General features: G+C 41.8%; 3 protein-coding genes across 22 annotated transcripts in view; 1 reads left to right on the top strand and 2 right to left on the bottom strand.

Moving 5' to 3' along the window:
• The window catches only part of LOC108044641 (synapse-associated protein of 47 kDa), a 27,940-nt gene continuing 11,947 nt past the window's right edge, over positions 1 to 15,993 (top strand). For 9 of the 19 annotated variants that reach the window (XR_006417527.1, XM_044458618.1, XM_044458616.1 and 6 more), the window contains exons 1-2: positions 2 to 1,202; positions 10,258 to 10,305. Coding sequence is in view for 18 of the 19 variants with exons in the window: in XM_044458618.1 (XP_044314553.1) it covers positions 985 to 1,202; positions 10,258 to 10,305 (266 nt within the window). In the remaining variant the exon portion in view is untranslated. Of the gene's footprint in view, positions 1,203 to 10,257; positions 10,306 to 15,993 lie in introns of all 19 variants that reach the window. The other 10 variants (XM_044458622.1, XM_044458619.1, XM_044458620.1 and 7 more) reach the window with 6 other exon arrangements.
• LOC123037495 overlaps positions 15,725 to 15,993 on the bottom strand; it is a 472-nt gene continuing 203 nt past the window's right edge. The window contains 2 exon segments of the mRNA XM_044458532.1: positions 15,725 to 15,814; positions 15,817 to 15,922. Of these exon segments, the coding sequence (XP_044314467.1) occupies positions 15,725 to 15,814; positions 15,817 to 15,922 (196 nt within the window).
• The window catches only part of LOC108037043 (E3 ubiquitin ligase TRIM40), an 897-nt gene continuing 715 nt past the window's right edge, over positions 15,812 to 15,993 (bottom strand). The window contains exon 3 of one of the 2 annotated variants that reach the window (XM_044458631.1): positions 15,812 to 15,922. The gene's annotated coding sequence lies outside the window, so the exon portion shown is untranslated. Of the gene's footprint in view, positions 15,983 to 15,993 lie in introns of both variants that reach the window. The other variant, XM_044458630.1, reaches the window with a different exon arrangement.

The raw sequence follows: 15,993 nt of genomic DNA on the forward strand, positions 1-15,993 counted from the left end.
GGCCAAAAAAGGGGCCGAGAACAATCGTTATTGCTGCGCAGTTGTTGTTTCTTAGACGTGTCATTTGTTTGTCTAATTGCGCTAGCTAACAAAGACAAAACACCATAAAATTGCGAAATCCAAATAAGTAAATTATGCGCACATGCGCAGAAATCGAAACAGCATTCCAGCGCACAAAGGAGAACCCACCACCTACGAAAATCGCAATACCAAACTGAAGCGGAGGAGGGGCTGGACTCCACTTTTCCAGGGAGAAAGCGAGAACCCAAGAGAGAGGACGCAGACGAGACTCCAGCTCGGTATTTGAGCCATCGTCATTCCGCTGCTCCGTCAGTTTTCAGAGGACCTTCGAAGTGGGCAGCCGAGAATCCAAAGTCTCCTGGCGACCAAATAACAAAAAACCCTAAAAAAGCAAATATCCAGTTGGCAGAGAAAAGCTTAAGTGGTAATTGGCTGCGACTCAAATTACTTTAGTTGTGCAAAAGGCAAAAGTCAAAAAGCAAGCAAAAAGCTATCAAAATAAACTCGAGAGTGGCGTGTGTCCATGTGGAAAATCGATCGAATCGTAGAGTATTTATCGTGTAATTGTGCCCAATAGCCACGCAATTCGCAGACCGTTTTATTGATTTTCCCCACTGCCTCGCCAAGTTGCAAATAAAACCTATATTTTCCCTTCCATCTTGCCCATTTTTGCCATCTTGCAGCGTGCAAATTGCAAGTTAAATGCGAGAATTTACATAACGCCGAGCGTTGAAAGTGAAACTTCTGTGGTGCGAACGAAACACTGAAAGAAAGAAAAACCTATTACAAAATATCATATCTGCCCAGTGTAGTAAAAGTTGGAGCGCAAGGAGCGGGAGAGCAGCAGTGGAAAACCGAGAGCCGAGAGAGCTAGAGAGCCGAACGTGCGCACGTTTTCCTGGTCAGGACACACCGACACACCAATAATCCTTGAGAGCAAAGGAAGCAGCAGAAGCAGCCAACATGTTTTCTGGCCTAACAAATCAATTTACCTCGCTGGTGGGCGCCGTGAAGGGCGGCGCTGGCGATGAGGATGTGCCCGCGCCCACAGGAGAGGCGGCCTCAGCCGCTCCAGCAGCCGCCTCCACATCCTTGGAGGCCACCTCGTCAGCAGCCGTGGATCCGGAGGCAGCTGCCGCCGCCGGCGGTGAAGGACTGGAGGGCGAGGAAGCTGGCAAAAGGTGAGTGCGAATACAACATTTCCCCTTGGGTAATCCTTCGCCCCATCTTTCTAGTTTTCCGTGACGCCAAAGCCAATCCCTGACTCCAACCAACCTGACATGGCGTGCCAATGTGACCTTGCAATTTGTACCTTTTAACATTTCGCCCGCCGGCGCACCTGCCCTCCAATCGCTTTTCCACGCCACATTCATCATAGTTGGCACACTCTGGTTCTCCTGCATATTTCATTGCATTCCGCACGTGCTCACGTGACTGAACATAATTGCTTAAACTGCAAGCCAAATGCCCGATAATTTCGCTCCTATATATCCTTTTACGGCCCCGTTTCTGCGCGGCGGAAGTTGATTTATTTCCCTTAACTTTTATGGCAAGCAATTTCAATTTTAAAATGCCATGAAAATTGGCTAAAACACTTTTCGATTGATGATTCGTGGAATTGCCAATAGATTTGTTCAGAGCAGAATTCTATGGTTCATATTCAAGGATTATATCTATCCTTTCTTTTATTACTTTTCACTTATTTGGTTGTTTCCTTCGAAATTTCTTCTTATTTGTCTATTTTATTTATTAGTATCTTTATATTTTGTTTTAAAAACCTTTTATTGTAAGTCCTTTATCTATGACCCAAATTTGTTTGTTACAAAGGACAACTATTGAAACTAAACTTATAACTTATTATGCTTCTCCCTTACTAATTTTATATTTACTTTGATCTTCCCCCGCTCAAAACGTAACCACAAGAATACCCCTGAACTGTCAAAAAAGGAAAAGAACAAGTTTCTGTTTTCAAGTTCTCGACATCGTTCATGGCATCCTTCTTTCAAAATGAATGATTGTGTTGCCCTATTTCTTTCCGACCTCTCCGTATCATTTGACCTTCTCCTTCTCGCTTTTTATGGGCACTTCATCAATCTCTGGCCAAACAGTCCGCACCCAAAAATTTAGTTTGGCTTCTTTCATTCCGTAAGGGGCACCTAGAGTTCCAGTTTTCTGCTCCTCATCCACACTTAACATTCTGGGGAGACAAAAAAAAGTAAAATCCAATTATTGGACTGATTTTTTGGACAAGTTAAGCTGGGTGTTATAGCCTGTTAATGCCACAAGTTGCTGGCTAATCCTTTAGACAAGCCAAAGTCAACTAATGCCCTTGTTTTTCACTTAATTTCGCGCATTAATATTTAATTGTGCGAGTGTGCGCTGGGCCAGGATGTCAATCCGGGGCACGTTTTTCCAACCAGCTGCCAACAGCTGGTGTCGCTGCCTTTGAAACTAAAGACCGTGATGTGTCACGCCTATTCAACGGGATGCCCCTTTCTCCTTTTACCCGCTAGTCCTTTCACTATCAATTGACATTGACGACTTGGACCAGCTTCGTGTTGCTTTTTGTATCTCGCTTTTTGTTTTTTTTTTTTATTTATCTTTTGTGGGTTCCAATGAAAATAATTTGCACGTGGCTCCTGCATAACCACAAAATGTTGAGTCATTCGAGCTGGCTGCTGTCCCTTTGCCCTCCTCCGCTTTGAACACTGGTACACTCGGTTTTTTGACCAGCTTTCTGTGTGCGAAAAACTGTCACCAATGTCGGCGAGAAAATGCCGAGGAGTAGGGTGGTGGAGGGAGGGCAGGCAGGATGTGTTCCTTTTGGTGGTTGCTTTCCAGTTTCCAGTTGACTTTTGCTCGTTTTGCGGATCGATACGAGAGAGCCCGAAACGGCGCTCTATGCTCCTCTCTGCGAATTGTGCACATGTGATGTGGCCAAAACGAGTAAAAACGACGCCATGTCGCCCGCTTCCTAGCACTCACCACCCCCCCACGCCCCCTTGTTGTCCTTTTGTCAGCCTATTTAATAATTGTGCATTCAGAAAACGTGTGTGCTGGCTTGTTGCCTGTCTTTTCGCCCGTCTTCCTGCCATTTCCTTGCCTCGGCAATCAGGGCTAAATCTCTATAATTTTCAATGAATTAATTTATTCAATTTCTGCTGTCATGCATACGAGTTGCTCATTATGGGAACAGGGGGATTTAGCCCTTATTGGGGCCAAAAATCGATGGAGATTGGGGTATGCTGGAGTAACTGCCAAATGCAATACTGCCATCTGTTAGCCCTGCAAATCCCCACCTGTACATGCGCTTCTTCGGTTCCCTTTCTGATTTGTTCTGTGTTTCTTTTTTTTTTTTTGCCAACGCCAGGGCCAAAGTTGTTGGCGCTTTCAAGGACATTTACACTATTTGCACTTGCTCTCTGCGAGTGTATATGTGTGCGTGCCCTTGCCTTTGTTGCTAAAATTATGCCAAAAAAGAAAGCAGGGGGGAAATAAAAGAGTAAGAACTGTTTCATCTTGCGCCCAAATTGCTTGGCAAACAAGCAGGACAAACGGGGCGCTCCTGAAAAGTACGCAATGCATTTTTAACGCCGCTTGACACAATTCGCTAGCCAACAATAACAGCAACTTTTGATTGCGGACAAAAAGTTTCCATTCTCCATTCTATTCGGGTCATCATTAACAAAACAAAACGAGGGCAAACGAAAGTTAAGAAACAAATATTTGCACATGTCGCTAGGACGTTGCCTGATTGAAATATGCCATCTATATGGAAATAGAAATGCCGCTGTCAGGGAGTTTCTTCTGAAATTATATAAATATTACATTTGCCCTAAATCCCAACGAAAAGCAAATCAAAGGCCGACCGAAGTTTTCCTTTTCGCCCACCTGGAGACGGCAAACATAATAAAATCAAAGCAATGGCCTCAAAATAAATAAATAAATTCAGGCTAGCCAAAAGCAAAGCCACAGAAATTTATCGACGCGACATTTGGCCTCCTGAAACACATTTCCCAAGGATATAAAAATATAAATAAGAGACGGAGCGGCAGGAATCCAATTGAAACGCTGCCAAGCCGAATGCAAAAACCTCGCAGGCTACTTAAATTTAAAGTCGGGTATTAAAATTTCATGTCAAGGCAGGACACCGCCGGACATATCGCCATCGCCACTGCCAGGACATAGCGTGGGTGCTAACGACGCCTTGTCCAACCGCTCGCCATTTGACATTTACCACTTGCCATTTGCCAGCCAAATTAACGGTCTGGCCCGAAAGCAACAATCTCTGTGGTCAGCACTGCACGGAGATGCCCGGGCCCCTCCACTCGGTGCAATTTCATTTCGGTCTCCCTTCGGCAGGACCTTAATTGCCGTCTGCGCCATGGGTGGCCCAGGCCCAACGTCCTGGCCGAAACTATTTGTTTTGTGTTTATTTTTTCAGCTGTCGCATTTAATTCAATTTATACTGTCCATTCCTGTGCTTGAATCTTTTCTGGTGCGCCTTTGTGTGTTTATTGTTTGCACCACAAATTAATATTTATACCTCTGGGCATTTGTTTCGTGCCGAATCGTTCGGCCCATATAAATAGTAATTTTTATGCAAATTAAGTGTTTGTCCCGAATTTTTTAGCCTCTAATTGTTGGCCAGGGAATTTCACACGCCCACAAAAAAACGAATAAACGGTCAGGGGACCTTATGAAAAGGTTCATTTATTTGACGGTGCGTGTTTCACGTTGGGTTATTGTTTCGGTTTCCCAAAGATTTAGTCTGTAAACAAAAAGTGTCAAACCAAATTTTAACTAGGCCACTGAATAGCACTCAAAGACAGTGAGCATATAATTTGTTTTAATAAAATTCCATATGGTGACTCGTCAAATAGATTCCCCTTCCAGGTTTTTAATATATCCTTTTACCAAAATGTCTATAATTGGCTGCCCAGTCGCTTCATTGCTAATCAGGGGCCATCAAAATGCCCAATCAACTTAACACCAATTTTATGGATGCACCTTTCGACCTCGACACGTCGACGCTGTCCGTGCCACTTGTGCCACACCAATTGGCGGTCAATTATGCCAAAAAGTAAAGTGGGCCAAAGGTTCTGCCAAAACGGATTTTTATGGCCCTACACGCAAGAGCAGCAAAAGCCGAATGAAAAAAATAAAATTTAATGCTGCTCGTAAAGTGACCCCAGGCTGGCCAAGGTGCGAACGATGCAGATGCTTTGGCCGCTCGATATGCTCGATATTAAGCGGAATGAAATCAGGACACGGCAGAAACATATGGAAATGGAGGAAACCAGGAGGGAAACATATGTTAGCAGTTTGCCTTTTTGCTCGAATAAAGATAAATTGAATGTCGGCAGGATGGGAAAGTGCACGGCCGGAAGTCAACTAAAGCGAGGAAGGAACAGGAAGGCCAGTCAGGGCAAAACTTTCGTTTCTGTTTGAGCCCTTCACGATAATGTTGCCATGTTGCCGGGCCTGCTGCAGACGCAGACGATGATAAAGTCGCGTTAAGAGCCAAGACAAGCGCTGGCAAAACATAAATATTAACGGAGCGCGGAAGTGACAGGCCAGGCGGGTAATGGCAACAAACGATGCAACAGACTGGGAGGGAGGGCGACATCCGGGGGACAGGAAGCGTGGGACTGTGTGGGTGCGTGTGTGGGCCGCAGCACGCACACACATAAAAGCGGCCAGGACTCCCAGGACTTGCGTCAAAGTAGCAAATTACGGCATATCGTAAAAACGGCAGCCAGACTACGTGCTTTGTTTCTATTTCCCGCTGTCCTCGCAGCATGAGAAATGCTCTGCCAAAAACTTTCGTGGATGTCAGCAAGGCTGGCATCCCTATATTTCTGAATGCTAGTATGCCACTGCCACGTCAAAACTTAAATAACTTTGTTCCTCCTTGTTAAGCGCTTTAAATAAGTGTGTTTGCAAACTATCACAGAACTGTCCTACAACTAAATTCTGATTTGAAAATCCTTTTTCTTGACAAATTCTCTCTTCAGTTTTTAGAATATTTTTAATAGGACCATGTGATTTCAGAAATAAAAAAGAGTGTAAAATTAAAGGTAAAAGAGATCCTTTATTATCACCTTATAATTAATTAAATTAATAAATAATTGTTTTCAAATTCTTCAATTTCTTAAACTGCCATTTTCAATTTAACGATTTTAAAGTTTTAATTTAATTTATGGAGGAATTAGTTCCATGAAAAATGGTATTACTAACCGTTTTTAATTTAAAAGGTTCAATTCATAATAAATATACACAAATAGCTTATAAATACGTGTACCATTCCATTTCGCAGGATTGTCTGTTAAAGCTCACTTCGCTTATCTGCGGTATTTTGTAGCTCATTTAGTACACGTCTACAGTGCTTATCCAACTATGCAAATGGTTGCAGATATCACACATCATTCCCCTGATCCCCTTTGGGGTCCCGTCAGTCACAGTCATAAAGCCAATGGTTCCAGCAAATAAACCGCCTCTTGAGTAATATTTAAAATTTACATAAAACTGGCACGCTCTATAAAATGGCAAAAAAAAAAAAACGTAATAATACAGAGAAGCAAAAGTAGAAAACATCACCGTTTGATAAGCCACCCAACAACGAGGGGGAACCGGGGGCAGGGTGGGTAGCTGGGAGGGTTCTATTTGCATTGCGTTAATGGCAGCTCAGTTGCCAGTTTTAAAAGCCAGTCCCAATTGCTCATGTGTCTGGGTATGCTCTCTTTGGCCCGCTTTTCTGATGGGGTGTGTGATGATTTGGTCGAGTGTAAAACACATAGCCCTAAGCTTTCAGGACGGCCATTTTGTTTTGTGCTGTGGTTCATAAATTTCTGCCTGGCTCTGCAACTGAAATTTATGGCTGGGCTTTTTCGGGCTCCTGCCTAATCACAATAACGGGGCGTATACGTAATGCCGAGTGTAGGTGGCAAGGAAGAGCCATCTGGTTCGCCATTCGAACCGACAGGACAACTCATTGTCTCCGGACATCAATTCCGACTCTTTATTGAAGAACCAACCTCTGTGGCTTTTGTTTCCCGCTGGCCTAATGCAATTCTGTGGCTGGAAGAGGCAAAAATGTGTTTATGGCCGGAATGAAAAACACGCGTAACTCAATTTCAGCTTCAGATGCTACAACATCCTGCCACGCTCCTTCGGCAGCCACGTCGCCTTCAATTCAATTTTCGGTTTCGGCTGCCGCGAGGCGACGTTAACGTGCGCAATTAATTCTGTCAACAACAGGCTCCAACAGCCTAGGAGAATGGTTCGTGGCCACGTTTTTCTACATCGCACAATTTGCAATTTAAATGGCACACCACCAGCGACCAAAGCTGGCATTTCAACTCTTTTGGGTTCTTCGACTTTAATCCAATTTCGGGGACCTTTTTGGAGAATAATATAACTTTTAATGAGCATGGCTTGTGATTTGGTCGATTGTAATCAAGTTTCTTGGGATAAAGTATCCTTGAAACTTTCTCTCGCGGCTGTCCAATAAACAAAATTACTCAACTTTACTGCTAATGACATTATCCAATGTTATGTTGCTCCTTGCTGCCTCCAACGCCCGATAACACAATCCTTTAAGTGAAAATTCACACATTCCATGGCTGTACGTGACAGGGAAACCATCTTAAAAGGTTCCCGACATTATCTAGAAATGGCTATCAAAGTTTCCCAAGCAAAATTAAAGTCTTGCCCCTTTCTAATTTTCCATAAAATCGATTGAATATCGATTTGACAGTATGTATTGCACTGAATAGTGGATAAATAGTAGGTATTCCCACTTGTTGGTTTGACAGCAGTGGCCGCATACCGGAGTCAAAGCATTTCTTAATTAAATGACGACCTCAGCTTGTGGCCCTTTTGCATTAGATCAGGGTCAACTCATCCTGCCATATTGCATCTTTCATTAAATCGATTCGGTGTGGGGGCTTGTGTTGGTGTTATTGTGAGTGCTGCAATTCATTCTTCCAGCGATTCATTCATTCATCTGTGACTCAGCACGTCGCTGGGTGTTGTGCAACTTGGCCGTTAATTGAAAATAGCAAACGGCTTAATACTTCCATTTGACTCTGGCTCTTCAAACAGTTTGCTTTGTAATTGAGTAATGAAATATGCCAAGACACACACACAAAACCAACTAAGTTTCGCCTGCATAACAATTAAGATAATAAAGCAGGGGGGCAAAGCGACAGTGAGAGGGATTGCTGCGGAAAGTGTGCTAAAGGTCAACACGATGCTGCATCGTGGCGCAGTCCTTGGATGCATCATTGCAGCGTGCGGCAGTGGGGATTACGCGGCGTATGAGCAACATTCGCTGCCAAGTCGAAAGGCACTAAAAACTGTTGCCTACTTATTGGGGTTTATTTTAAGAACGATTCTTTCGCTTATATTTTCTTCTATTTCTGCGAGTGTTCCGCTTTTAACTGCTGGCATATTCCGTTTTTGTATTAATCTGCAATCCCTGGATAGCAAGTTGGTATTTCATTTACTTTATGATTAACAAATGGGAGAGGTTCTGTCTCAACCAACTTAACTTTTTTGTGAATTTAAAGAGGTAATACAATAATTTTTAATTAAAATAAAAAATAAAAAAAAAAAATATTTTTTTTATTTTTTTTTTTTTATTTTTTTTTTATAAAAAAAAAACTTTTAACTTTACTTAAAGGACACGCTTGCTCTCCTATTGACATTCATAACATTTCCATATTTTGCCGATACCTCTGCTCAATTCCTTTCAACCATTAAATTATCCATATGTTGTAGTAAACTTTATCCTTGAAGGATGAGCTTGTTTTGCTTCACTTATCAAGCGCAATAAACCATTATTATCTCATCAGTCTCAGGCGTAACCTCGTCAAAACCAACGTTGCCTCCATATGTTCCCAAGTATTGGTTTTGCCACGAGAATAGCAGCCAAATGCAAACAGTGCAGAGTGCATTGAGTGCCGAGGCTGACAACATGGCGTATACTTAATTAGCCTTATAATGAATGCCACGTTATGTAAAAGGACCCAGCTAGAAATGTGATGAAGGTAAGCGGCTGGTGGCGGGAAGTTTACGCTCCTTTCTGTTGCCGTAGCTCACAATTTGCCATAAACAAGTTAGGGGGCTGCGAAAAAGGGTGGTAGATGAAACGAAGAGCTTCGCTTAATTGAATAAAATTTTCAGCTGCCACTGTTGGTGTGCGGCATCGTTTGGCATAAATTACGCATGGCCACTCCCCAACATTGTTGCTCTACTAAAAACACCACCCGACTCCCATGCCGCCCCCTGCCGCTGGCCTTGCTGCATGTATTTTGTTGCATTACGTATACGCGATGGGTACCAGCTTAGACTTTTATCTTGGTTGCCCTTTGTAAGTTGTACGCTTTGCAAATACTGTTGTTTTGCTATTCAGGGCTTGTATCACAGGACACGGGCCGCGAACCATGTGGCATTTTCATTGGGTCAAGGTCAGAGACCGATTTGCATTACATTTCGATTTGAAACCCTCCCCACCTGCAATTCAATTCGATTCGATTCGTATTGTTTATCAATACGTGGCTGTCCTTGTCGGCAAATTGCTACATAAATATCTGCGAAACATCTACTCACAATTCCCCCGTTGAGTTGATTTATGTTAAGAAATTGTTTTTCTCCGCTCAGCTTGAGATTTACGAGTCTATATGTAGGAATGGCCCACTGGGTCCGCTTGAGCGTGAACTTTGGACTTTTATTTCACTTTCATGTTGAGCGCCGGTCCTGTTTCGCATTTGTAATCATATCCTATGGCTTAATTAGAGGGTCAGGTCAGGAAGCATTTTAGTTTGGGTGGGCGTTTCGCAGGTCTTTTGTGCTCCATTGGCCCAACACGAAATTATCTAATTAATTTCCCTAGCACATTCAAAATCGCTGGCCATATACATCTTCATTAACTTTGAAAACTTTTCATTCTTTTTGCAGGTAATTATGCCGACGATATATAAACTCCCACAGAAATGTAGCGGAAGGCGCAGGAAGGATATTAAATAAATTTATTAGAGATTGCTAACAAGGCTGAGTGGGTAACAGAAAATAACATTTTCAGGTTTAGTCTGTTTTCTTTTAAACTAACCATCTTTAAATTTACTTAATTGAAACTCCTTCAATTGATTTCTGTTGACAGTTTAAGTTTATCTGTTTAAATTTGCTTTTATTTTTTTATATTTTGTTTTGTACTCTTATAATTTCTTTTAGACTTCCCAAATCCGCCTCCCTGGTTGATTCATTAGTCACCGAAGCCACGTAAGTTCATATTGTTTGTATTTTTCTATTATTATTACGATTATACTTTCTTAATTATACCTAATTAGAAGTCATTATCCAACTCGTTGGCCCCAACACAAAACTATTTACCTTTTTTGAACGCAGTAAGAGGAAAACTTTTTCTCGCAGTCGTAAAATCATTAACACAGAAACTTTTTCCCTCCACGCCCATTTAAGCCGCCAAAAAGTGTGCAACTCGGGGCCAGAAAATAACACAAGGGCTGCAATCAGAGAGAAAGCCCCGTCATAATCGCCGGGAAAAGTAAAATACTCACACAGGTTGCTTGCCCGTTGGCTCTGAAAGTTGAAGTTTGCCAAAGTGGTAATACTTACAGTCACATGGGTAGTGACACTTGCGACAGGACTCGTGCCTCCTTGGCTTAACTACTTGCTGGTTGACAAAGCTCTACCAATCGCCGTGGGAAACTCGAGTCGCAACTGTAAACGCTCGCCCACGTGTTGAGCATTAAGTTACCTTTGTGGGGGCCTCTTCCTTTGATATTTATTTCAAGTTAATTCATCTCAATCAGCTTAAATATCAAGCTAAATAATTCATTTGCATTTTCGGGGCGTGCTCGCTGCGTATAATTAATGCGCATAAAATTCCAAACACTTTGCACCTTTTTGCTACCAGTTTATTTCCGCCATGCGCCTTTGGGCCGCCCTGTGGGCTTACAGCCATAGTACACACACTCACTCGCCATTCAGCCTTTGATTGAGCGAGCGGACCCACAGTCCCGGAGCCAAAGACCCTTGGCAACGATTGTCCCAAACCTTTGCCTTGGGAGGTTTATCATTTCGGGGACCGAGTGGCCGCCATTCCCATTAAACTCGAAGCGGGTCAGCCAAGGTTATATATAAATGTGTGTATAAAATCGAAATTGTTGCACGAAACAGTTAATCAAAGGGATGTCGTACCATTAATAGAGGACAATTGTTTGTTTTTCTATTTATAGCATATTCAATCACAGCCGCCCCGAATTCTATACTATAAAAAATAAAGGGAAAAGAAAAAACATTAAAGAAATATAAAAAAGACCACTGTTTAAAAATTTATAAATCAAGAAAACTTTAATACATTTTTGTTTAAATTCGCAACTTATATTAGGAATAGTTTAGACTACTACTTCTTAAAAACAAAATTTGATTTAAGCTTACTCAAATTGTGATTTAAACCATTTGTCTTTTAATCGGTTTGTCAAAATACATAAAATATTAGAGTGCAGGGAAAAAATCAAATAATAGAATGTCCATTGATATGTATATTAAGCATAAGGTTTAGTATATTCCTTTCATTGGTTTCCATCCCGGACTCCGCTCTTTACCACCACCTATCATCCAAAATCCAATAGCCTTTGTTGTGGGCATCAAAATGGAATCCTGCGAGCCCACAATTGGCATTCGCCGCAGGTGTGCGTGTTCCTGCAAATGCGAGATGTCTTGCCAGCCCAGAAGCCGTAACGAAAAAGGTTTCAAAGAGCTGGGTATACATACCTGCCTGTCCACCTGTCACTTGCATGCAGAACGGTATTTTTCCTTCCGTTTTCCTATTTTTAGACGGTTCCGCCAGCTCTTAGTCTAATTAACCTTGCTCATCTTCATTATGTTAGACGTCTGTGGGAGTAGGGCAAAACCAACTCGTAATTCTACTTAAATTGTTGAAGTGTTCAATCTCTCACCTTTTTAAAGCAGCCTAGTCGTAATATTTTTATGGTACTCGACTTGCTTTGATGATTATGTTTCTTTGTCGCATTTCCGAGCTTATCGCTGTCGTCCTGTTAAATGGATATGGCTTAGGTGCTCGTTTCCTTTAATGCATAAGCCCCGGTTGCTGCGACAGCCGTTAGGAAATCATATTAAGTGGTTTAGACATGGGAATTGTGGATGAGACGCTTAATTATACCAGTATGATTATGTCCAAACGGTGGCAACTATTAAAGTTTATGGTGGCGTGCAATTACCAAACTGTTTCTTGCCTTCGCGAGTCCTGTGTGTAAATACATGTAATTATCGTACTTAAACAAAGCTTGGGTTAAACAAACCAAGTTAGGGGCAGGTCCAGAAAAAGGTCAGACTTTATAATCAGCTCTAAGATTATTTATTTTTGCCGCCTTTGTGGGCAAATGGATTTGTCAATGAATTACCAATCTCCCGTTCTGGTCGATTTCGTTGATTGGGCCAATTCACGACGCAAAGAGTTTCAATCTCTGTTGGCCAGTTTTTTCATCAGTTTGAATAATTTATGCTCGGCATTTTGCCTCAGCTTGTTTTGCCCTCCACAGTGTTTTTCATGAATATTTAATAGCACACTTTCCGCCAGATATTTATGTTTGTGCAGCTCACTTTAATTGAAAATAAAAGCTAATAAAAAACTCGCAAAGTAAATAAACAAAGGCAAACACATGGAAAAATTGGAAAAAAAAGTGCGATATGAAAATAGAAATCTGCTAAGCATGAAAAGTCAAATGTCACATGGCCAAATCGTTAAAAAAAATGGAGGAGGATGGCAATCATGTCGATGGATGGATGACTCACATTTATGCAGGCGTTTAATGTTGCGTTCATCTTTTATTAATAGCTACACATGGCCATGATTATGTAGATGGTCTGCCCGGGGCATCCTGCATCCTACATCCCTGCTGCTCCCAATTTCCTGCTTGTGGCTGTTTTCCTGTCTCGCTTTTCATGGACGGGCTTATCCGCCTTCTGTTTACCTGCTCGCTGGTAATTTGTCAAATGTGTATTTTTTTCTTGGCGTTACTTCGCTGGCTGTTGCGCCAGTGACAGAGTGTGGCATTTGCTAAAAGGCGAGGGTAGCTTGAGAAGTTATTGAATATTATCTGTTGCCTACAAATTATTTGTAAACAAGAAGTAAACATATTATTTGCATACCCATATATATTTATTATGTCCTCTAAATAAGGTTCTATAATTTATTAAAATTAGTCAAGTATTACCGACCCATACATTAAATTTCTTGATCAGTTCCGAACTATTTCTTACCATGGTAATATTAAAGTAAAAGCTTACTTTACTACTGGCATAACTCCCCACAAAACAAGTCATCCCGGTTGGGGTTTACTGATGAAAATGATGATGGCTAAGATTCTTTGGCAGCAACGGGGGAGGGGTGGGAAATGGAAGCTCAGCAGGTGCCTTTAGCTGGGTATCATTTATTTTTGCTTTATACACGCATTTAGCTTTACTTTACTTATGCTTTCGTTGTGAAGCAAATGTAATAAATTTCCTATAAGCATTATCTTTAAATACAGGCCCATTGTGTGGCAGAAAAATGAAGGGAATGGGGACAGGAAGATGGAGGGCTTAGAATGACAACGGATGGCGTTGCCATGGTCTTTAGTTATTGGCCCTTCAGCTCTGCCCTTTGCGTGTCTTGATCCGACTTAGACCCTTTGAAACTGGATAAATCTCCGCTCGGCGCCAACAAAATCTCAATCCAATTAGAAGGGCGATTGGAAGGGGAATATTGTATACTTCATCGTACTCCAATTAATGGCTACAACAATTAAAATGGCCAATGCGACAGAAAAGAGTAAACGAACAAATGGAGCAACTGCAACAGTTGACGCCATTCTAAGCTGACAATGCAATTTTCGCATCAGAGCATTGGGGATCAAGGGGGTTTCAGAGTGGGGGCAAAAAGTGTCAAGCTTGGTGGCAAGCACACAAAACACCCACATCTCCTCCCCATTCTTGCTCCCTGCTCTTTTTGCCACATTTGCACTTCTCCATTTGCAGTTGCAATTGCAGTTGCCATTTCCCTCCCTCCGCTGCATGCTTTCCCCAATCCCCAATCCCCCCCCTTTGCTTTTCCCAGGCAGGCTGCAATTTACATAAGTGCCATGTGCGTTGGTCGTTGTTTTGTCATTCACTTTTTCGAAGGGTGCAACACCATGACTCCATGACAATGTTGCAATACGAAATGTTGAAAAGGGAAAATTGTGAGAGATATGCTACAAAACTCTAGAAAAGAAAATATGCAGCAATTATTTAACAAATGTTTGTGTTTGAAAAGGACGAGCATTTTGTATAAATATCTCAACTTTTTTATTTTATAACAAATCGCTGCAATTGAACACATTTTATTGTCGGAATTTTATGCTTTAGAATGTGATTTGAATATTAAAAGGAAAAGTATTCAGTATTTATTTTATGGAGACGAATGAAATCGATTCCGGCGCCAGTAAAGCCAATTAATTAGTTTTTACTGCCTTGTTTTCCCTCCGGATTTATGATGAAGATGTTTGGAGAATTGAGGTCAGATTTCGCTGTACAAAATTCACTTCACTCCTTTGGTTCTGCTGATGTCTGGCATTGCGGCATGTCGTATTTCTTGTTCTATGTGTTTGCCGCAGCGTTTGCGTTTGCCCGAACTTTTATAATTAAAACTTTTCACGGCAAAAATCTGGCGGGAAGACAAAAAAGTTGAAAGCTGAAAAAAATGGTTAAAAACAACAGAAAGTCGATATGAATGCGTACCACATAATGAAAGTAGATGGAAATTTATGATTTCTACTTGAGAGAGGTTAAGGTAATTCCGCAGGAACTGTGAATGAGCTACTTTAAGAAGCCATCCCTCAAGTGAATGTCCAACCACTTATCGGTTTGCTCGGACTAAGTTATGCAATGCCCAAATGGGAATCCATGGAGCCATAAATAAAAGCGGAAACTGTTGCCGCCGCTGTCAGGTCAGCAAAACTGCGTAAAAGCCAGCCTCAACCCCTCTGTTTTCCCTTAACCAATGACGAAGACATAAATCACAAAGGAAAAGCCCAGGGAAATAGGATGGGAAAATGGAGGAATGGTTCACTTGGAGGCTGGCCAATTGTTAATGATAAGCTCCATGTGCAAGGCCGATAGTCATCCTCGGACCGTATACTTATTCGTAATAACTTTTCCGCTATATCCATCGAGTTTCCTAATTGGGCTGGACAACATGGCGTATGCTGGGGCTATGCTTCGACATATGCTTCTTTAATCTCTTGACCCAGTTGTGTAAAATTTAATTTTCCACCACAATTAGTGCCTTCGAAGTTTTATTCGATTTACTGCAGCGATTTTTTTTCCAGCTGCTTTGATTTCGCATCGTTGAGCACTCGCACAACTCGGCGTATGCGCAATGCCTGTCCAGTAGTTTGCTAGCCTTGCTCTGTCATAATGAACCATAATGCATATGGATCTGAAGATATATAAGTAAAGCCGCATTACCCGAGTCGCATAGCGATTGAAATCCTTTGCTTGTCACTGTGAGTTTTATTCTATTTTGTCCATATAGTTGAGCTCGTTTTTTTGTGTGGGAATGTGCGCTTGATATATGTGCACCACCATCATCTACATCGCAGGCTCAGAGGGGGCGTGTCCTTCTTCTCATTCCGCGTCAATTCCCTTCTCCTTGTACCGCTGCAGGCCAAGCATTCAATATTGCAATATGTGCATGGAATATCTGAACGAGAAAGGCTAAAAAAAAGGGAAGAGGACGAGGACGAGTCCCCAATCGATTGTTGTACTTGGCTGAATAAGACCCTGAAGGCCCAAGTCAAGCTATTTTATCACAATTCCAGTGTTTTTTGAATTCCTATTATTAAAAGTGGGTTTCGACAATTTCAGTTTAAACGGTCTATTAAGTTATTTTTACCTGTTTGAAGA

The sequence above is a fragment of the Drosophila rhopaloa genome, unplaced genomic scaffold (assembly GCF_018152115.1).
Source record: "Drosophila rhopaloa isolate 14029-0021.01 unplaced genomic scaffold, ASM1815211v1 contig_167, whole genome shotgun sequence".
Taxonomy (NCBI): domain Eukaryota; kingdom Metazoa; phylum Arthropoda; class Insecta; order Diptera; family Drosophilidae; genus Drosophila; species Drosophila rhopaloa.